The 23,604-nt window shown below is 39.3% G+C and overlaps 1 protein-coding gene across 2 annotated transcripts in view; it reads left to right on the top strand.

Annotated features, from left to right (window-relative positions):
- The window catches only part of LOC112115931 (cAMP-specific 3',5'-cyclic phosphodiesterase 4B), a 395,215-nt gene extending 372,857 nt beyond the window's left edge, over positions 1–22,358 (top strand). For both annotated transcript variants that reach the window (XM_024213161.2, XM_024213162.2), the window contains 9 exons: positions 8,654–8,747; positions 13,456–13,634; positions 14,366–14,464; positions 14,612–14,776; positions 15,727–15,826; positions 16,619–16,773; positions 16,887–17,009; positions 17,977–18,159; positions 21,157–22,358. In XM_024213161.2, the coding sequence (XP_024068929.2) occupies positions 8,654–8,747; positions 13,456–13,634; positions 14,366–14,464; positions 14,612–14,776; positions 15,727–15,826; positions 16,619–16,773; positions 16,887–17,009; positions 17,977–18,159; positions 21,157–21,522 (1,464 nt within the window). In that variant the 3' untranslated portion in view covers positions 21,523–22,358. The remainder of the gene's footprint in view (positions 1–8,653; positions 8,748–13,455; positions 13,635–14,365; positions 14,465–14,611; positions 14,777–15,726; positions 15,827–16,618; positions 16,774–16,886; positions 17,010–17,976; positions 18,160–21,156) is intronic.
- The last annotated feature ends 1,246 nt before the right edge of the window (positions 22,359–23,604 follow it).

The raw sequence follows: 23,604 nt of genomic DNA, 5'->3' as shown, positions 1-23,604 counted from the left end.
AGAACTCTTTAAAAAAAGAAAAGAAAGGAATATCATGTACTAGCAGGATTTATGTATCAGAGGGGTAGCCGTGTTAGTCTGAATCTGTAAAAAGCAACAGAGGGTCCTGTGGCACCTTAAAGGTGCCACAGGACCCTCTGTTGCTTTTTAGCAGGATTTATATCAGTTACCTGCTTTTCTGCCCATTGTGAGAATGACCAACCCACATTTTGTCTCATCTGCTGCTCTTGGGAGTTTTGCTTTCATGTTGACAGTTGGGACCGTATCTGAAATCCTCATTCAGCTCTCACTCAGGCAAAAACACTGGCTTCACTGGGAATGTTGGCTGCTTAAGGATTAGACACCAATGAGATTTAAATTCCCAGCTCTGGAAGAGGAGACCAAGTGTTCCTTAATATCTGTTCTGGTTTCAAATACTGGTTTATCTAACTTAAAAAATCTGCTATAGCACACGCCAGCCACAAACACCGTAACTGAATGTTCAAGGTGCACACTGATACGTACCCCTGTGGCCTGATCCTGCAAATACTTATACATCTGAGGAGTCATTTCCCTTGTGTGTATAAATGTTTTCAGAATTGGGCCTTAATTCCCATTACACTGGTAAATTTCCGTGTAACCTGCTAGATTTTAAATATCGAGTGCCAAATTCTTCCCAGGTAAAACAGAAATGAATGGAATTACACCAGGAATGAATTGTGCCTTGAGACCAGAAGTGGTTAGAACAGGGGTAGGCAACCTATGGCACGCAAGCTGATTTTCAGTGGCTCTCACACTGCCCAGGTTCTGGCCACCAGTCCGGGGGGCTCTGCATTTTAATTTAATTTTAAATGAAGCTTCTTAAACATTTTAAAAACCTTATTTACTTTACATACAACAATAGTATAGTTATATATTATAGACTTATAGAAAGAGACCTTCTAAAAACATTAAAATTTATTACTGGCAAACGAAACCTTAAATTAGAGTGAATAAATGAAGACTCGGCACACCACTTCTGAAAGGTTGCTGACCCCTGGGTTAGAAGCATGATTAAGTTGATCATGACTTGGCCCTGTTGCATTTATCGGCCGGGTGGTGGGGGGAGGAGAGGAAACGAGGGGAAACCATACAAACACTAATGGTATCCTTGTAGGTAAGAATTCCCTCCTACCTTTTGTTCTGAGGACTTCTAAGAAACAGTGGCAAAGTGAAGAATGTAAGATGGTATTTGTGTCAGAAGGCTGGGTCACGAGGGCAATGCAGTTTATAAACATTTTTAGACACCGGAGGTATGCAACTAAATTGTTTCATAAAGACAAAGGGTGGGGAGCACCCATTTCTGTATACACATTCCAAGCAAAGGCATTACAATATCATAGCAGTTCTTTTCTCCTGTACTTGCCTTTAATGTCTGTAAATGTTTTTAGTTTTTCATCCACTGGGCCAGATCGTAGCTTGAAGCAAATTGGTGTAGCTTCATTGACTAAAAAGGAGCTATGCTGATTTACACCAGCTGAGGATCTGGCCCTGTGTCTTTATTGTCTCTGTAATGCATCGTGCACACCTATGATGCGGTTGTCTGAAGAGCAGTAATAATAACGGGGTTACCTTGAGAAGAAGCACTGGGTTGGAAAATCAAAAAAAGGGGTGTGTGAATCTGGGGGTAGATCTTTGTTTAACCTTCTGGCATGAGAAGGAAATTTGCTTCGTCCGTAGAAAGCCAGAGCATTATTTTGTTCAGCTGACTTACCAGGAGGAAGATGTTAGGGAGGTGCACCTTTTCCCCCTTCCCAGCCTCCCCCCCACATGCACCAGGGTCATTACTGCAACCTGTGAGCTGGAACACTACAGCCTTGTCTACACTGCCACTTTACAGCGCTGAAACTGTCTCGCTCAAGGGTGTGAAAAAACACCCCACCCCCCCCGAGCGCTGTACGTTTCAGTGCTGTAAAGTGGCAGTGTAGACAGTGCACCAGCGCTGGTAGCCGCACTCCCAGCATTGGTAGCTACTCCCCTCGTGGGGGTGATGAAGTGAAGTTCCCTTACACAGCCTTTCCAGAGCCGGCGCCCCTTGGGCTTTTGGCCTGGTACACTTGCATAAAGATTTCCCTAGGGCAGTTTCCAACTTGTCCTTAGAGGAAAGGAAACCACACACCTATCATAGAAGCAATATGTCAACATTAACAGGGCTAGGAATGAAGCAAAGATTTGCATCTTAGATAAAGTAAAACTAAAGATGTTTCACTATCTGGGAAAATAACATCTGAGAGTATTAAATGAATTATAATGAAAGGAATTACCAACCAAAAAAAAAAAGAGAGAGACTCTGATAAGAAAAGGGAGCTCCAAGGGGGAATGGATAGCTCAGTGGTTTGTGCATTGGCCTGCTAAACCCAGGGTTGTGAGTTCAATCCTTGAGGGGGCCATTTAGGGATCTGGGGCAAAAATCTGTCTGGGGATTGGTCCTGCTTTGAGCAGGGGGTTGGACTAGATGACCTTCTGGGGTCCCTTCCAAACCTGGTATTCTATGATTCAGTCTATGCAGCAGTGCCCCAGTGAATACTTCAAAAGTGGTTCCAGTATCAGTCAAGGAATGATTCAGTGTCTGGCTGAGCTAATTTGGTTGAAACTACTTTTCTAGTCATTACAGGAAAACTCCACACAACCTGATTGCTTTTTCTCACCACTGCCCAGATGTTTTCAGAATACTGTTTGTTGTTCAGAAGATCAGGCATTCTTTATGTTTGTTTGGGGTTGGTAGGCTTTTCTGCATTATTTTACTTCTATTAAAATAATGTGTATTCCTTTTTTAAACTCTACACTTGAATTGCACTATCTGCTGATCAGGGCATGGGATATGGAAAAGGGAGACCCAAGTTTTATTCCCGACTCTGCCACTGACTCCCTGTGTGACCAAGTCACTTCACCTCTCCGTGGCTCAGTTCCCATCTGTAAAATGGGGATAATAATGCCTTTCTCTGTAAAATATATTGAGATGATCAGATGACAGGTACTGTATAAACGCAAAGTATTATTATTATTGATTACAGGGATGCAGCATTAACTCTAAATTCATTCACTAGTTCTTTGAAATGTGTAATATGCTGTACAAAACATGCAGTACACAAACCCATTGGCATTTTCTCATTACTTGTTGGTTTTATCCTTTGCTGTCATATTGGTTTAGCTGAGAAGCCACTGCAGAGATTTTAACATAACATCATTAATTGATCTGTGCAGAGGGAGCAACATTCATTCTCCCTACTGGTACTGCACACAAATGGCATACCATAGAATAGATAGAATCTCTCTGGAACATTTGCTATCAAGTGAAACTCAAAGAAAAATCTAGAGTCCCATAAAACGAACAGTAGTAATTGCTTCTAAGTGTTATTGAATGTCCTCCTCACCGGGCTGTACATTTTTAACTATGTCACATTATTGAGGAAATTTATGAATAAATTCATATTCCAGCCGTGTTCAGACAGTATATTGCAATGATACCGTTAAAAGTGCATGAGTAATCCCCTCTATGTAACGAGGATGATAATTGTCATGGCTGGAGTTGATCATGGTAATGTTTTTAGCAGTGTTACAGTACCGCTCACCAGTCATGTAAAGGTTGCTGATGATAAGCCTGAAGAAGAGGGTGGAATTTGTTTACTTAAAGCTGAGTGAACAGAGGAAAGGCATGGTTTTGTTAAAGTTCAGAGATGAGAGTCAAAAGATCTGGGTTTTATCCCTTCTCTACTATAGACATCCTGTGTGATCTTGGGCAAGTCATTTCATCATTTTGTGCCTCAGTTCCCATCTGTAAAATGGGGATAATAATACCTGGTACTTTTCTACATTATGGTAGCAGTGCTGCCAGGTAACATTTTTTAATGTTTGCATAGTGCTTTAAGCTCCTCAGCTGAAATGCACGATTCTGTATATGTACAAAATACTATAAAATCCGGTTGACACAACTTTGTTTGAAAATCATTTTTACAATCACCTGATTGTGGTGGTTCTTTTGTATAGATAAAGGCCCTGATCCAGTAAAATCCTTCAAAAAATGCTTAACATGACGCTTGAAGTCTATGGGACTACTTCCATGCTTAAAGTTAAGCATGTGCTGAAATGTTTTGCTGGATTATGGCCAATGTGTAGTTTTCAAGCACTGAGCTAGAACTCATCTCCTCTTTTATGAGAGCTTTACTTTTCATTGTGATTACACAGATAGGCGAGTGTGCATTAATTCCTTACTTTTTTGTTTATAATTATAAAAAAAACCCAAGTTTTGGCTTGGTAGTTCCTTGATTTTGGATCAAGAGACTTTTAACCTCTCTCAGCTGACATGAATCTTAAAGGAGATTTAGTAATTGAAAGTAATTCCCCAGCATGCCCACAGCTCTGGGATTCCTGACCTTCACATCAAGCATCATTCACATCTCCCCCTTGCCGGGATCTTATGACATATTCCTGAGTGAACCGATCATGTGCCAAAGACCGGTGACACTGACACACCACATAAAGTTGCTTAAAGCCATGTGACAATATCCCTGCCTCCAGTCACTTTTAAAGTGAAAAATACATGTTTCTTGCTAACAGGCATTTTCAGACACTGTGCTCTGCGGGTGTTGATCTGTTTCTCTCCATAAGCTGGCTGTGGGTGGTAGCCAGTTAGCTGATCTATCTTCAGTGCTTTTACTTTCACTTCTAGCCCACACAATTATGGATGATTCTTGCTATACTCTGATTAGTGGGTTCCTTGGTGCTGTTCATTCGCCACAGGGAATAGGATTTGGACATTTGCACGAATGGTTGTCTGTCTAAACCAGTTATAGAGGACTCATCTGACCTTCAGTAGTTAAAGTGGTTGAACATTTTATGAACTAACCCATTACTGTCTGGAGAACACATTGGTACAAGTGGACAGATTGTCTAGAGATAAAGCATCACAGATGGTGAGGGTAAGGAGTCCAATCGAATAATGCCTAAACTTCTGCCATGCTGGTATTACTTGGTAAAAGGGAAGTGGCACCAGTTACTCAGCTTTTGGACTTGAGTAACTGAAAAATATTAAAAACAGATTTCACACTTTCATTTGCTCAAGTGTTAAATAACCCCTGTTCCAAATGATTGTGTGCAAGGGATGAAGAGAAGCTTTGTGAGCAGGTTCTGACCTATGGGTGGGTGCAAAGCCCAAGCTTTGGTGTGCAGACTTTGTATGTGTGTGTGCAGGAAGTACAGGGAGTTAGTGGAATAATAGGTGGAAGTTTCCTGTATTAAAAGCGAAAGAGGGGAGCCTGTGATGTGTGCCAGGCAGAGTTGCGATAAACACGGGAGACATCCTGATTCCACAACTACCCCAGTGAGCTCTGTCAGCAGCCCGAAGCTGTTCATTCTCCCTTCCATACCTCAGTCCATCAGACTGGCATTTCAGCCTGGGTGGGGCTTCTGTGACCTAGAGGCCTCTTGTGGTTCCTGGTTGGACAGCATTGGGTAGACTGCCCTAATTAAAATGGAGTCTCCACTCTGTGGACTTTCCACAAGAGGCCTTTGCATAACTGCTCAAAAAATGTTTTTTACTGGACCAACTTCTGTTGGTGAGCGAGAGAAGCTTTACTCAGAGCTCTTCTTCAGGTCAGAGCTGTGTGTAAGCTCACAAGGTTGTCTCTTTCATCAATAGAAGTTGTTCCAGTAAAAGATATTACCTCACCCACCTTGCCTTGCTAATATCTTGGGACTGACATGGCTAGAACAACACTGCATACAAAAATATTCTGTTTTTTTATTACCAAGTTTCAGTGGGATAGGCCAGCAGGGCACCAAAACCTATTGCAAGACCTCCCTGTATGTGCTACTTGATAGTTCTGCTGAGTAGTACCCTGAAAATAGGCATATTATGACAAAATAATTCAGTTTATTTAAGTATATTTCCGTGTGATGAATGAACAACACTTTATATTTCACTAAATCCATCAGGGACTTAAATATAGCCATTGCAAGCAGTTGGAAATTCTTATTTAATGTGGTGTTCACCAAAAACACAGTCTAGCAGTGAAGAGGTGGATGTTTGAAAACAGTTACCTGGAAAATCAGTTATTGTGATTCTTTGGGCTTGTAAATGTCACACAAAATAGAATAATTGCTCATGGTTCTCTTTTTAAAGCCAGTGTTTTAAAAGCTTTTAGAAACTAGCTTTCGTTTTCCTTAAAGCAGTGTTAGAATTCTCAAACAGTGCTAGAATTCTTGCAGCAAGGCTATTATTGATGCTTGATTACAATCGGAAGGGAAGCCTCACAGTAAAGGAGATTATCATGTGGTACTGTTGCCGTGTCACTGTGATATTCTTTTTCCTCGCTGTACTTGAGCACCTGTATATTGGTGGGGGCAGAGGGTTACATGACAGCAGTAGGCTTCCCCTCTATGTATGTCCCCTAACACACATAGAGACAGGGCCGGCTCTGGCTTTTTTGCTGCCCCAGGCAAAAAAGCCTCCCGCCGCCTCCCCCCCCCCCTCCGCAGGGGAGGGCGGCGAGCCCGGCCGGGGCTCCGCTCTCCCCGGTGGCCAGAGGCAGCGCCGGGGGGAGGACAGCGAGCCCAGTCGTGGCCCCGCTCTCGGGCCGGAGCGCCACGCCGCCCCCCTCCAGGTGCCGCCCCAAGCACCAGCTTGGTGGGCTGGTGCCTGGAGCCGGCCCTGCATAGAGAAAGTCATATGACATCATCCCAGTCAGCACTGATAACACTTATTCATAGCAGTCAGAGAACAGAAATCATTTCAAACCTAAAATTTCACTTGTATTTTAGGAATCCTGTCTGGATGATGTGTGACATCATACAGATAATAGACAGCAATAAAATCCTAAAGCAGTATGAATATTTATAGTCACTAGTGATTTCTTACTCTGATCTACATCACATACACAGTAAATAGTGGTTTTCCTATGATTTCTCACTGACAGAACAGATTGTTTTCTAATAAATTAATTGCATTGCAACCTTAAATGTCAATGAAAATTCTGATGAAATCTATAAAATGAGATTGTGAATGCATTCATGTAGCAATTCAAAGCAATTGATTGAAATTTTAAATTGTGCTTTGTAGACACATATTATAGGGTTAAGGTCTATGGTTGTAACAGAGGTAAAATGCATAGCTATGATAATTTATCATCTGAAAACATTCCCTGTTCCCTTTATCTTGCTAGAGATCTGAAATGTAAATCAAAATCTGGGTTACTATGGAAGGAGTTAGCAATCCTGTTTTAAAAAATCTCTGTGAACATTTGCACTGAAAATCATCTGTCTCTGAAATGATGAGGGTTTTAAAACATATGCAGAGATTGAGATGAGGAGGCTGCTGCCTACTTTTGACTTATTTAAATATGCACAGGGCTTCCTCCATTTTAATCTTCCTTTTGAAAAACATGGCTGTATTGCTATAGCTGGCAACCCCCTCAAAAAACAACCATCATTTCTTCCCCGCATAGCGCAGCTGAGCCAGACTAATCTGGAGTGGGAACCCCCTTCAGCCAGCTAAGCAGCCAGGACTATTCATAATTCATAAGTGCTTCAAGCCATCTAGCTGAATGCATTTGGATTAGTTCTTGCTTCTTCGTGCAATCCCTGATTTCATTATTCTGTTCTGCCAGCAAATAAACCCACATACAGCTCTTCTGCAAAGATCGAATGCAAAGCTTGGCTTTGGCTTGGATTAGCAAAAACCATGTTTTTTCAAATCTTTTGGCTTTTATGAATATTGAGCTTTTTATTGACTGGAAAACTGGGACATTCTTGTTCTTGTGGAATTCCTCTACCTGACCTGTGAATTCTTCATAAGGGATTTGTTGATTCTGTTGTGGAGGTTTCCAAAATGCCTGAAGCAAACTATTTGTTATCTGTATCTTGGGGTTACATCAAGGTGGGTTAAGAAGACAATTTATAAATGACTGTGTTATATATTACAAATCTAGGATATAAAATACATAAAGCATATGCTAGTTAAGTTATTTATATATACTGTACAGTAAGAGATAACATCTCTGTACATACTGTAAATGCAACATACATACATGTAATGGGTTTTTTTTTCCCTTTTGATAATTCACTTCAGAGGACAGAATAATATTGCTATAAAGATAGTTTAACTTGAAAATTAGGAATATCATTTTGTGCATATTAGGATGAAAACATGTTTATAATCCTGCATTGTAATGTACTATATCCAAGCATACATGTTTTCTTTTTTTAGATTTACAATATATTTTTCCTCTGTCATGCATTCCTAATGTATGCAATTGCCTTTATTTTGCAAATATATAGCAAAACAGAGCAAATATATATTTAAAATGTGGAATTGAAAACCAGTAGAGGACTTCCATTTTTGAGAGAAATTGCGTAAAACATAGTCTTCTCCTTCATCAGCAAAACCTGATGTGCACATTCTGTTAGAAATTCATTATTGTCAGTTTAATATGACAGTAGGAAACTGCCAATTCCGACAGTGCTGAATATTATCTAAATTCAACCATATGGTGTTGACTGTGTTCTAAACATCTACACAGTTTATTTTTCAATATCTTGTTTATGGATTTGCATGTAATAAAGTTACAGTTAAATTAATGTAGAACGGCATTCAGAATGATGTGAGCTTTTTATTTATTTATTTATTTTATTTCAACAGTTCAAGAGAATGCTAAACCGGGAGCTGACACACCTCTCAGAGATGAGCCGATCCGGGAACCAAGTGTCTGAATACATTTCAAACACTTTCCTGGGTAAGACATTTCACACCAAGCTTTCATATCCCACAGGAATAGGATTTTATGGAAAATAAATTAGCCACTAGCCTGTACTTGTGTCCATTCTTTAAAATAGTTACCCTGTACAAAACATTGCTGAAATGTTTTCTTTTGGGGTAAGTGGCCTAGATTTCAAATATATAATGGGGGGAAATAGAACAATGTTTGGATAAGTATTTCCTCAAAATAAATAATTTCCTCTAAATCTAACAAAATGTTTCTGTTTTCAAAAAGATTTCATGAACCGACTGTTAGCAGCATTATGCATGATTTTCTTTTGACCTTATGTAAAGGACAAGGTCACACACATACTGCTGAATACTTCCCTTCTTTGCACGTCTTTTGTCATATAATTGCATGATTGCCCTCTCAGACAGTAAACAGCCTTGTCCTAGTCATTTTCTATGCCACTTTGTATGTATTTATGAATTTACCACTGCTAATTCTGGGACTGATCCTGAAAACGTTTACACCCAAGAATAACCTTACTCACATTTGTAGTTCTGTTGGAACTGTTGGGGTTATGGACATGAATAAGGTGTTTAAAGGGTTGGGCCCTATGTGATTGCATTATATTTGTTACACAACAAGTAATTTGCTGTAAATGCTTCACATTCAGTTTTAGAATTTGTAAGTATTCTTAAAGAGCAGAAGTTCAGCAAAATACCGATGCAACACTTAAGTCCCACTTAAGCCCTTAACACTAAGTGGTGCATTAGACCTTATATGGAACCTCTGTATTGGGGTGAATTTCACCCAAAGAGAAGAAATGATCTGACACATACAAATATTCCTGGCCAGATATTGTAAAACAATTCCCTATGTCAGTTAAATGCTTACACTTGGATTAAGATACGGCATTATTTTGGACATAGCACATCATTATTAATAATCAGTATAATTGTTTGTAGCTACCTTATGGAAATCTGTTGGCTCTGTTTTATCAAGAAGCCTCATCAGGACACCCAGAATATTAAATAGTGCCAAAAGTAAAGCAGGACTAGCTAGCTGAAATCCAACAATCTACTTCTGAAGCTGGAGAGCGTGCAACGTGCTGCATTATAGTGGGCTCATTTTCATCAGTGGTATTTACAGATTCTTCCTGATGGATTTTTTGCAAGTGAGGATCTTACTGCTTACTGTTTGTCACTAGGAGAGAACACAGATATTCCCATGGAACACAACTCCAGAAGATGTCTTGCTACTTATTCTATAATGGTGATATTCACTCCCGTCCACAAGGGAATGTAGGGGCCACCAAACCACTTAAGCCCTGCGTCAGAGGCGTATGTGGTGCAGAGGGCCATGTGCATGCCCTCCGTACTGGGACGAATTATAACTTGATTGTTCATTTTAAAAATAAATAAATAAAGCTTTTTAATTTTTAAATTAATAAATTAGGTGTGTCCTTAGATTTCTAGATGAACCGTACTTCTAGGATGGGGATTGCTTGTTAATGTCTGCCCAAAAAAAGGGACCTAGGTGTGTCCTTAGATTTCTAGATGAACCGTACTTCTAGGATGGGGATTGCTTGTTAATGTCTGCCCAAAAAAAGGGACCTAGATGTGTCCTTAGATTTCTAGATGAACCGTACTTCTAGGATGGGGGTTGCTTGTTTGTGTCTCTCAAAAAAAGAAAACACTGCTTCTTCACTTCCCTAAATTAAACAGGGGAATGGTTTTGTAATGCTCAGAATGCGCAAAGGAACACATACATACAGCTATGAACAGCTCATGGTATGAATAAGGTGCATGATATATCATAGCCTTGATTAGTCAGAGGGCCAAATTCACTATTGGCTCAAATAGGTGCAACTTCACTAAGTGCTGTGGAGTAAGTCCTCCGCGGAGTGTAGAGATGCCCCACTCACTGTGTCTTTCTTTGGGTCAAATTTGCTACTAATGGCCCAATCCTGAAGCCCTTATTTAATCAATGGGCATTCTGCCAGAGTAAGGGCAGCAGGTTTTGTATCCATATCAATGACCAAACTGGGGGGTAGGGGGGAAGAGTATTCTTACCCCTATCTTGGCCCTATCTAGATGGATTTACAACAACCAAAAAATGTTTTTTCGCAATATGTCATCCTCTGCAGTGACAAAGCTGCTCCCTTTCTTTCTCATCTCATCAGAGAATTATAGCCTTGTGGAACGGCAACATCTGTTTCTGTGCCGTTTTGTATGCTGCAGAAGTTCTAAATATAGACCTACACTATAGAATGTGATTTTTTAAAGTAATTTATTTTCAACTTCAGTATGAATCCAATCCCAAATGAGAGTGGTTCTTTTTTGTGAGTGGTAATTATAGGACTAGTGATAACAGCTAATGACAGGCTTTCATACAATAAACATTAAGGGCCCAACCCTGCACCGTTGGAATACTCACGTGAGAGAGCTGCAGGACCAGACCCTGATTTTGTATTTGCTTTCTAGAGAAGTGATTCTCATCTCAGATACTTGGATTTCTCCTGCAGCATATTTTACAGGTTTTGAGTAGTAGCTAATTTTACTAGCAATATATACTCATAGACTCATTTAAGAACACATGGAACAGACACTTTGTAGAACAAATTGTTAAACCTTTGGTGGCTGACCATAGAATCATAGAGGAGATGACAGTCACTTTCTCAGGTGATCATATGTTCTGGATGGTTTAAAGGGGACCACAAGTAGGACTGATAGAAAACAATAAAAACTCGGTGGGAGTGGGAATTATAACAGTCTTTAGAAACCGTAATATGTGGTGTTGAAGGTACAGAATATCTGTCTGCACCTTTTTTATATTTAAAATCAATGAACTACTTACAATACCTGCCTGTTGAATGGCAGGTACTCCAGTACTCTAAATCAAGGTAAAAAATATACATTCTTAAACTCAAGTAGAGTATTTTCATAAGAAGTAATATTTTGTGGTGGCCACTTAGCAACATGAGTATACTGTATGTAGCTAGATCACTAACCTTAAAACCTTTTACTGTTAAGTACAGGTTTTAATTTTTATTGTTTCTTGATCTCCATCACTCTTCTGTATCAGCAAGCTCGACCTGTTGGAAGGATTTTTCTCAAAAAATTCACATAATTAATGAGTTTAGTTATTTTATCAAGTAACAAGGTTTTTGTTTAGGATCTTCATTTTGTCCTGCTTTAGCACTCAACATTGCTAAGGAGATTGTATATAGGAAATACTTCTGTTGGTCCATTGCCTACTCGCAAGGGAAACACTCATTGATGCCAAATCGACAGTCATTGTGAATAATGTCTTTCTTCTTAATTGCAATGTTGCAGACACAATAGTAGTTCTTATTACACAGAACTTTAATTAAGCAAAGGAAAACACAGCTAATGCCCTAGTTCCTTTAGAGATGATCAGATCTGCAAAAGTGCAAGGGGATTATAATCTATTTCACAAGTGCACGAAAACTGCGCCCTACAAAAGTCGTGTGCCATTCTTTCTTCATTTTAATCCAATAAATAAATTATTTGTGTTCCATTAAATGAAAGGCGATAACTAATTATGTAAATAGATTTATTTATTAAAACAAAGCACAGCAGGCCAAATTCTCTCCCCAGTTACGTGTGCTTAACGCCCGTTGAAGTCAATAATACACCTCTACCCTGATATAACGCTGTCCTCGGGAGCCAAAAAATCTTACTGCGTTATAGGTGAAACCGCATTATATTGAACTTGCTTTGATCCACCAGAGTGCGCAGCCCCGCCCCCCCGGAGCGCTGCTTTACCACGTTATATCCGAATTCATGTTATATCGGGTCGCGTTATATCGGGGTAGAGGTGTAGCTCTACACAAATCTAAGGACATAAATTAGTTCAGTGTACTGTAGGACACTTTGTTCACTTTTAATGATTGGAATTAATCTAAAGGGTGGACATTATATTATACAAACACTAATAGACTATTGCACAAATTAAGCAAAGTTGGTGTTAGCAGGCATAAAGGATAACTGCATGGTGTATCATGCCCCAGCAAAGCCCAAAGGGAAGATCCATTACAGTGGAGGGCAGACAATAGTTATGTTGCTGTCCTGCACTAGGTTTAGATCAGGAGGGGCCATCTTTAAAATACACCAGGCCTCCGGGGTGAATCTGTGTGAGGTGGAAATCAGCCTAGATTTCAACTACCCTGGACACATCCTTCTTTCACATTCAGTGGCAGCTCCACTCACAAGAGGAAAGAGTCAGCTGTTTCTGACAGCCTGCTATACTCATCAGGGGCCAAATTCTCTTCTGATATAACTACCCTGATACTAGTATAGTTACACCAACAGTGAATTTGACCTCCTCTTCCTAAGATCACTAACATCCTTTACACCAGCATAAGATCTTAGACCAGCATTTGTGTTACTAGAGGATTTAGACCTGAGGGTATGAGCCTTTCATGATTAATGATTACTATGTTAAAGACACTGGTAATGAGTAATAACGTCTTAATTTACAATAATCATTGTTTGCTTGAATGTAGTATTTTAAATTCAATGTGATTTTTAATGGTTTATTAAAATACTTTAAATATTCAGGAGTGATTGTTTAAAGTAGGTTGCAAGGTTCTAAAATTATCATGTGTATAAAATTAAAACTTAATGGAGCGTCTCCAAATGGTTGATTTTAAAGTGAGAGTTTGCTGTGTCCTGATTCCGTGTAGTTGAATCATTTCACCGTTTTTCTTTCGCAGACAAACAAAATGATGTGGAGATTCCCTCTCCCACACAGAAAGACAGAGAGAAGAAGAAAAAACAGCAGCTCATGACACAGATCAGTGGAGTGAAAAAATTAATGCATAGTTCAAGCTTAAACAATACCAGCATTTCGCGGTTTGGTGTGAAAACAGAAAAGGAAGACCATCTGGCCAAGGTGTGCATGATTCTTGTACAAAAACATCCTTGAAGTTATATCATTCTAAATCTTCATTGAAGCTGGAAAGAGAGAAAAGATGATGCTGTCTACTAGCTTTAGCATTAAAATGGGAGCCAGGTCTCATGGGTTCTGTTCTCGTCTGTTTGAACTAGTAGACCAAGTCACTTATCCTAACCTGACAGCCTCTTTTGTAAAATGGGAATAAATATTACCTACCTGACAAGAGTATTGTAAGTCTTAATTAACGTTTTCAATGGGAGTTGAATCAGGCCCCTAGAGCATATTTTTAGGTGTGTACAGGCCTTTGAAATTTAATCAGAATAGTTTAAAAGATCAGAAGGAGGAGGGTGTGACTAAGTAGTTCTGAACTGTAAAGTCTTAGGCATTGGTGAACACAGCTCAGCCATGTCTTCCATTGGACACTTTGCCTTTGTCTTCTTGCTAGAGTTTCCTGCAGCTACATGAGACAGCACCGAAAATAATTCCCTTATGACTCAATGCAATGTGTTCTCCACTTAATAGTGGTTTGACATAGACTCTTCAGTGTTAATTTACATTTCGTGTACTTTGATAATCACCACTTAATATTAATTATCATCTTATTAAACTTTCAGAAAATACTGAGGAGTTGATTAAACTGATAGGTATGATAGTGTGTGGTACATGCTCCCACATGCATTTTTAAAGTATTGTAACTATTCTCTTTTATTGTTTTTGTTTTTCTATAGGAGTTGGAGGATCTAAATAAATGGGGTCTTAACATATTTAATGTTGCAAGATATTCACACAGCAGACCCCTCACCTGTATTATGTATGCCATATTTCAGGTTAGAGATTCCACATGCATTTGCTATTCTTTTACAACACTTGTATGTTTTCTGATTGTTTTCTGGTTTGTTAACTCCTAAAATATGTGTATGAGGACACCTTTGGTTGCATGTTTAATATGTATTCTTTTCACACTTATTAAACAGGAGAGAGATCTACTAAAAACATTCAAAATCTCATCTGACACCTTTGTAACTTACATGATGACTTTGGAAGACCACTACCATTCCGACGTAGCCTACCATAACAGCCTACATGCTGCTGATGTGGCCCAGTCGACACACGTTCTTCTTTCTACGCCTGCATTAGATGTAAGTTGTTCTGTTTTTAACAAAGTGATCTCTATTGGGGCATTGAAGAAATTTGACTGGATAATTCTAAACAGGGCCGCCGAGAGCGGGTTCGGGCCCCAGTGAAAAAAAATTTTCGGGCCCCCCAGCAAGGGCGGACCATCTAAACAGGGCCGACGAGAGGGCGGGGAAGCCGGGCCCGGAATTTTTTCGGGTCCCCCAGCAAGGGCGGACCGGCTAAACAGGGCCAACGAGATGGGGGGGAAGCTGGGCCCTGGGCCCCAGGCCCCGGTAATTTGTACCGGCTCCCCCCCTCCCCCTCTCGTCGGCCCTGATTCTAAAGCAATAAACAGGATATCTGAATGGATATTTCAATATATAGATCCTCTGTGTGAATTAATTGAAGCTATATGCAGTATTGGTGGCCCTGAAACCTAACTGCTGGAAGGCAACAGAGGGCATGAATGACTGAAGTGTGTAATCTTGAGCTAACCAGTGGGCTGGTGGTTGTGCATTCCAGCGCCATACAAGGTTCAGAGCGTCAATTCCATGTCTTGTCCTTACTTCTGGTTTGTAGATGAAATTCTGTCCACTCTCAACTCCTCAAAATCTGAAACCTATTGGAGTTTTGTTCACAGACTCAAGACTTCACTTTAAGATCATTAAAATACATAGCAGAACACTTAAACTGATGCATTCTGCTTCAGCATCCATTCATATTGCAAAAGTAGTATACTGTACTGCTTTTTCTGAGGGCTTAGTTTACTTAGGGCAAAGATACCTTAAATAATTTTCAGTAACAAGTGCATGTACTGTTTGAAGGGCTTTCTTCTGACTAGAAACATTTTGCTCATGGGAGGCTAAATCTTAAAAACAAGGACAATTAGTTTTAACAATTTTCCATGCAAACCATTCAGAGCTTATAGTTTAAAGGCTGTGGTCACATGCTCATATTGTTCATTTTTTCCTAGGCTGTCTTCACAGATTTGGAAATCCTTGCAGCTATTTTTGCAGCTGCAATTCATGATGTGGATCACCCTGGTGTCTCCAACCAATTTCTTATTAATACAAGTAAGTCTGGTTTTAAATACAGTAGTACCACACTAATCTGCAAATCTAATACACTCTCTCCCTTGTTCAACAAAGATTTAATAGCAGAGTAAGGTCTCAAATTACTTCCTTAAGACTGTGTTACTGTCGTGCAATATTCTGCAGTAGTCTACTAGCGCACCATGAAACTGGGCAATAATTAAACTGTTGTCAAAATAAAAAAACAAGTGAACTTTGTGATGTGGTCTCTTTATGACATAAATCATGTTTATTTTCCTAGTACTAATTCACAGTGAGTCTTCCAGTCATTAGTGTGAACTTGGGCAGTTCTTTTATAACTAATATGAGACAACTAAATAATCCATAATATTTTATTTTATATTTTTATTGTTGTTATGGATGATGATAAAGCCAAAGATTAGTGTTTGTAGTTCATAGTCTACTTTGGAACATGCTAAATACATGTATTAGTTCCAAGACAACTGTATGGCTCCATTTTGGAAAGTTTCTTTGCATGTTTTATGCTTTCTATTGTTAGTGACAAAAAGATCATTTTTTTCTCTCATCTCAAGCTAGTTACCAATTAAACTGAATAATAATGAGTATATTACAGTACTTGTATACGAGTGTTAATATTAGAATACCACACGCTATTTGGCTCTGATGAAACAAAAAGAGAACCAGTAGAACACAGCATGCGTAGTTTTTAATAATTTATTTAAATGATTCTAAAGACCTCAATGCACAACAGAAGGATTTCCTGTTTGAAATCCTGCATTATGCTTACTGATTTCTTTCACACTTCTTTACTAGATTCTGAACTAGCTCTGATGTACAATGATGAATCTGTCTTGGAAAACCACCATCTTGCTGTGGGTTTCAAACTGCTGCAAGAAGAACACTGTGATATCTTCCAGAACCTTTCGAAGAAACAGCGTCAGACTCTCAGGAAAATGGTGATAGACATGGTAAGAATTCTACCTTTACTGTACTCTGGCTATCCCTACTGCTGTTCTTAAAGAGAAAAATCGCCTTTTTGCACTTCTGCATTTACTTCACAAGGTTTTCTTCTTTTATAAAGGTATTGGCAACAGATATGTCCAAACATATGAGCCTTTTGGCAGATCTAAAGACTATGGTGGAAACTAAGAAAGTGACAAGTTCAGGAGTTCTCCTTTTGGATAACTATACAGATCGTATACAGGTATGTGATTGCAATTTTCCTTAGATTTTTGTCATTTTGCACAGTTTATTCCTCGTTGAAGAAACCATGCTGCATAGTTTTACTCTGGGTAATAGTCTTGGCATTTGTTGCAAAGTTCAGTGCTAACTTTTTTAGGAATCATTCAAAGCTTGTAAGACCCATATTGCTACTGTTCAATACCATGGAGAGAAGCAAAGAGGTACAGGAAAGCCCTAGGATGGATTTAGGCACTGCAATGTTCTCTCATTCTCTCTCTTGTTGAAGTTGTTCTATTATGTATCTGAGAGATCTGCTCCAGAATATCCCAGTGCATAGAAAAACCCACAGCACTGAGTCTCAGAGTATTGAGAAGAGGGGCTTACTCTCTCAGAGAAAGGGAAAGCACCCCATTCCTCCCTTGACTTTGGTGGCAGACATTTAATAACAAACTCACCAAAAAACCTCCCACTCTATCACTGGTTTAACATAAAGATCACAATTCATTTTTTTAAAAGCTGTTAATCTGGAGACAGAAGTTGCTGTAAAATATAGAACACTCCATTTCTCTGTAAATCCCTTTGTCCACAATTAATCAAATCCATTTTGTTTGTGTATAAGGGATGTTATTCAGTTAATAGAGCAGGGCTATTTAGCTATAAAAGGCTCAGTTTAGAGAAGAAATTATGAATGGTGGGAAGCACCTGCATTCAAGAACAGACCTACATGATGGCGTACTGCAACTGCACCCTGTATAGCCATAGAGTTAGCTGATTTGGCACACAGTGCCCTTTGTGCTTCCACAAAAGACCCTGACAACTAATCTCTAGTGTAATTTGGAAGAAATTTTTGAGAAGTTACTTTTTCATAGGATGTTGCATAATCAAAGACTTTTGTGATTAAAGTGTTCTTGATTAAACAAACAGGTATGCTCTGAAATCTTCTTTTATTCCACTTGATTTTATGAGTTTTCTTATTAATGTAATTTCAGGTTCTCCGAAATATGGTACATTGTGCAGATTTGAGTAATCCCACAAAATCCCTGGAATTATATCGGCAGTGGACAGACAGAATCATGGAGGAATTTTTCCAGCAGGGAGACAAAGAACGAGAGAGAGGAATGGAAATTAGTCCAATGTGTGACAAACACACAGCCTCCGTGGAGAAATCACAGGTACTTTACATTGGGGTATATTTTATTTGTTTCAGTTTGTAGTTTTAAATTGAATGGGCCAAGTTCATTCCTGGTGTGACTTTGGTTTCATCAATGGAGTTACACCAGGGATGAGTTTGGTCCAGATGTTTTTTCATTGATTTGGATATTTTTATTAAGGGCGTGGCATCCTCTTGCTGCATTTAATATGCTCAAGGGTCATCTGCCTTTTCAATTATAATGACAGGTTTGTTTCAGTGGAATAGGTAAATATCCAAAGGTTCAGAAGTTTGATTCTGATAAACCCCAAATACCTGAATGTCTTTGAAGCTTTTATAGATTTACGTGACCATTCTAGGTGTTCTCTTTCCTGCTTCACTTTGCCTTACATTCAAATGCAGCCTTAGCCTTCTCTTTTTGTGTTCCTACTTCCAGAAGCAATCGGGAATCTATCTGATCCCCCTGACTGGGAAGGTGCAATTCAGATTCCCCCATCTACTATTCTTCTCTCATCCTTCACAACATCCTTCTCCTTGGTCCTCAATGAGTCCCTCCAAAATTGGTCAATATCCTGCCAAGTCAGCAAAGTTTTGGCAGTCTCTGTTTAGTGGCTAGTCTCTTTACATTTTGCACAGTCTAGGGACTTCCAGAGTCAGGATCCACTCCAGAATGCTTTGGGAAAGATCTGTAGACAGCAGCCAACCCAGTGTGGACTGTCAGACCTGTGGAAACCCACAGTTTATCAGGATATAATCTTAAGGGCCTGTTGGAAGTCCTGGGAGGAGGGGATTGGGAAGGCAGGGCAGTATTTATCTAAATCAATACAAATATTTAAAAAGGAGTTGGCTCCTTTGAAGACTGGAATATTTCTTACTTTGTGAGAACTCATTGGCACATCCCTTGTTCTCATTCATAGATTTTAAGGCTAAAAGGAACCATTAGATCATGTAGTGTGTTCTGTATAACACAAGCCGTAGAATTTAACCCAGTCATCCCAATGTTGAGCCCAACGACTTATGTTGACTAAAGCACATTCTGTTCTTTAGATAGTGGTGCCTCAGTTACTTATTTAATTGGCTTGAACAAGACATTGCCGAGGATTTGTGGGACCAAATAATTAACAAAGTTGATCATTATTATTTCTAAATGTCCTCCTGTGCTAAACCACGTAGTTTCAAAATTATTCACGTCACCATTGAAAAAAATCTGTGCTCATTTGTTAGCCCAACAACAATCTATGACCCCAGTTTGGCAGGGAAATGTCCATGTGCCCCCTGAGGCAGTGTTGAAGCGTTGTTCTGCTCCGTCTTCTCACTTCAGAGAGATTTTAAAACATGGATTGTGGTTGTGCAGGGAGATCAGGAATTGAACAGAATGGCAACCATTTGAACAAGAAAAAAAATGCATCAACAGAGAGAGGCATTTACATTTTGAAGTTAAAAGAGCCTAAAATAGAAAGAATGACAAATACAAACATATTTAAAATTCTCAAATGTACTAAATAATGTCCTTTTAAATCTTGTAAATATTCTTTTCAGAAACAGGCAAATCCTTTGCTTGGTTGTTTGAGATGCTTGTTTAGATGAACAATTAACTGTTTGTTTCATTTAAAAGTTGCAGCATTTGTGACCATTAGTCCTTTATGAATATTGGGAGCTTTTATAATGTCAATGAACCCCGCTATCCAATAACCAAAACACTGGAGTTTTTTCACTTTAAAAGTGCCTCCAAACATGTGCTGCAGGAAGTTTTCATCACCTTTTTGTTTAAGCTGCTGCAACAGTATGTTACAATTGAATTATAATGGTTCTATTGACATCCTGTTGTGTCTGAAGAAGGCATATGTGATTTCCAAAGCAAACATCCGCGTGTTGAGTCTGGCCCCTTAGAGAGCCGTTTTCCTGCTGCATAGAAATGTTGTCCAGCAGTGCGCGGAGTCAAGTGACACATTCTGCCAAGATGGAAGAATTTCAATCCTCTTTATGGCCGTTCAGTTTTCTCCATCCTGTACGTCCTGTTTGTCAGACAATTAAAAAGTGAGCCAATTCAGAGCTTGCTTGCCAATAGTCTGAAGGACTCACAGACCCAACCTGGACCATCATTATTTCCATCAATGACACATCCATCTGTACCACAGGAGGCCTGCATACATATTATACCATCACTGTGGACAAGGGATTGTTTTTGTCGTGGGTCCTTCATTTGGTTTTGTACACTCTTAAGAAAGAAAAAAGAAAGTTGTAGTAGGCTGCATCCAAACAGAAAAACAGCAGCTACTTCTGCAACAGAAAGGAGAGACATCTCTCTATTTAAAGGTGCAAAGCAGAGAAAACAAGTCATCACACACAAGCTATATGCGATAATAAGATATCATTAAAGGTCAAATTGAAGTCTATAAAAGCAGTAACATTCAGAATTCGGACTGATAGTCAATCTAAGAACGTTGGCTTTTTCACAGCTGCCAGCCAAATGAATGCTCAAGGGGAATTGCACTGCGATTGCCATAAAAAAGAAAAATCAATATTGTTACTTCAGGTACCTCTGTACAGTAACAGTTGGGAGGTGACATTTAAATAGCAGCCACAGCGAAGCCTTCTATCTCCCAAAGATTAACTAAGCCTGAGTTTTGCCTTAGTATTGCACCACAACACGTTGTTTGGAGTCAGCCAAAGAAAGATAACAGCAATCCTATAATCACGTGTTCACTATGGGATGGCATAATGGTAGCCTTATCTCTGAATGTCCATGTGACCGTTGTTTTTAATTAAACCTTCACTTAGGGCCTGATGTTAAAAAAGGCCTCAAGCCAACTTTCATTTTTGTCGGTAAAATTTTGCAGAGGCATAATGTGTGCAAATGGTGCTATTTAGACACTGGGTTTGGGGGCCCAGTCTGATGCATTTATTTGCAGGCAAAACCAAAGGCTGCTTCTCAGAATCAGGTCCTTAGTGGTGTTGAATATTTTCTGAAAAAATGCATCAGTCATTTGTAATGTTTGTGTAATATTTTGTTTCTCAGGTTGGATTCATTGATTACATCGTCCATCCACTTTGGGAGACCTGGGCGGACCTAGTGCAGCCTGACGCACAAGACATCCTGGATACTTTAGAAGACAATAGGAACTGGTACCAGAGTATGATACCTCAAAGTCCCTCCCCTCCCCTTGATGAACGGAATAGAGACTGTCAGGGTCTAATGGAGAAGTTCCAGTTTGAACTGACTCTTGAAGAGGAGGATTCAGATGGACCTGAAAAGGAGAGTGAGAGTATCAGCTATTTTAGCAATACAAAGACACTCTGTGTGATTGACCCTGGCAAAAGGGAATCACAAGAAGAAGCTAATATAGAAATTGTGACAGAAGATATGTCACCTGTTGATACATAATGTACTGTATGTAGGTGAACTTTAAACACTTAATGAGCATGCAAGCTGTCTTGTAGGACTAGCCTGCGATCTAGGTCTTAGGCCTGTGTCTAACATTGGCTAAAAGATCTTCTCAGCTACTTGAGATTGGAGTCAAGGTTAAAGATCGTGTATGGAATGATTGCTCAGGAAATTAACAGATGATTTACATTGTAGTTTAAACCTTGTCATCTTAAAACATTGTGTTGTTCCGGAGCCAGCTTGAATTGTTACTGAACTGGTTGAAAGTGAACGACACAGAACTGAGAGATTTTATACTGTTAAGGTTTTGGGATTTATACCAGTTAGACTGATAGAAACTACTGAATAGTAACTCTACATATAAAACCTGTCCACCTAACCACCTGTCTGCGGACCTGTGTGCCTTTTTTGTAAACACTTTCACGTCTTTTCAAGAGCCTATTAAATACACAAAGTTTAGTATAAAACTCTACACAATGTGTTTCAAAATTGGTGGATACTTTTTTGATTCTTCCTGTTAAAAGAAATAGTCTTCCTTCTCTCATGGGCAATATCTGTCACTTTATTGCGGTTAATCGTTTTTACAGGCTAAACAGAAGGGGTACCCACGATTTTGCATTGCTGCACATTTAATAGTCTCGTTAAATCTCCAGATGATCTTTTAAAGTCATTTCATACCATTGCACATCTTTTCTGTTTGCTTGCTATGTACAACAGTATTTTTTCCTCAGTAGGGTTCACTTTTGTTGTGCACAGGATAAAGGGTAGTTCTGTTTTTCTAGCACAATGCAGTACATATACAACTAAGTGTAATAAGGCAGTGTGTGATGTGTGTTCTCCCTTTGATGGTTTCTTTGCTCAGTGGAAGTTGCACGCTCGGATCTTTGTGTTTCTCTCACTTGTAGTTCATGTTTCCTAGGTTTAGTTCCATCATCCTTCTCCTGCACTGCCTTGAGCTCTAACACGTCCATTACTGTTTATAACAGTGTATTTATTACTGACTGTATATAATGTAATGTTTTGTAAGTTATTAATTTATATAAATTAACATTACCTGTCAACGGTGGTGTTAATTGTGTAGAAAACTCTGGATAAGAGTTGCCTTTTTTTCTTGTAACCTTTTGTATTGCATAAAATAGAAGAACCTGAACATAGCGTAAGAGACATACGGAACCCATAAAGGGCATTTGGGTGGCGTTAGCTCACAGGAGTTTCGTTTTCATGATGAGTTAAGAAGAGTTGTATCTTATGACTGGGAGTGGGGGCAATAGGACGAGCTGTTTAAACTACTGAAACGGAAACCCCCTGTGAATGCTGCCAACTATTAAATGTCATGTTCCAGTATATGAACAACCCAATGTGAATTTCTATGACAAAATGTGAACTGATGTAATAATTGTGCTGTGAAGCTTCTTCTGACAAAGCTCGTTAGGCATCATTAATGGTGTCAATCTCAGTTTGTAAAATATATTTCAAGCTTTTGGTCCAACTTGTGACTAAATAGTTGATGAGACTAGCACAGTTGTGCATGATCAATGGGTTTGTATGTCTGTTGAACACTGCATTGTTCCAGGTGGTTATTTTATTGTTTTCAAAAGTTTCACACAATGTATGTTATAGTATTATATATTGTGTTCAGATGCATTCTTAAGAGATTTTTATATGAAGTGAATAAATGAAAGCATGACCTAGACTGGGGCTCTTCTGGCTGTTTATTTTTATCAACAACTTTGTATGTGAAATAACTAAGCAGCATCAAAATGTAAGTAAGGTCGCGATAGCCTACCCAGGGAGTAGGCTAACATATGATCACTGACCAGCTCCCATGGTAAAATAAAAACCAGGCCTCCACACAGAATAGCTTTCTGCAGCCAGAGACCAAACCAAGACTTGCATAGCCAGAATCTGTAAGCACAGACATTCTCTGGCCAGTCTTCTACTTATTCAGAGTCTCAGGACAAGTGTCCAGCACTCAGAGACCCCCTTCTTCCTTTTTCACCTTTAACCTTCCCGATGGTGAAAATCATCAGTGCTGTGATCAGTCCTCTTAGCCTCTTCCATGGCTTGGTTCTGTCGCAATTC

This window comes from Terrapene carolina, unplaced genomic scaffold, assembly GCF_002925995.2.
Source record: "Terrapene carolina triunguis isolate 2854851 unplaced genomic scaffold, T_m_triunguis-2.0 Scaffold211, whole genome shotgun sequence".
Taxonomy (NCBI): domain Eukaryota; kingdom Metazoa; phylum Chordata; order Testudines; family Emydidae; genus Terrapene; species Terrapene triunguis.
The sequence above is the reverse complement of the archived record's forward strand: the minus strand, read 5'-3'. Positions and strand labels throughout refer to the sequence as shown.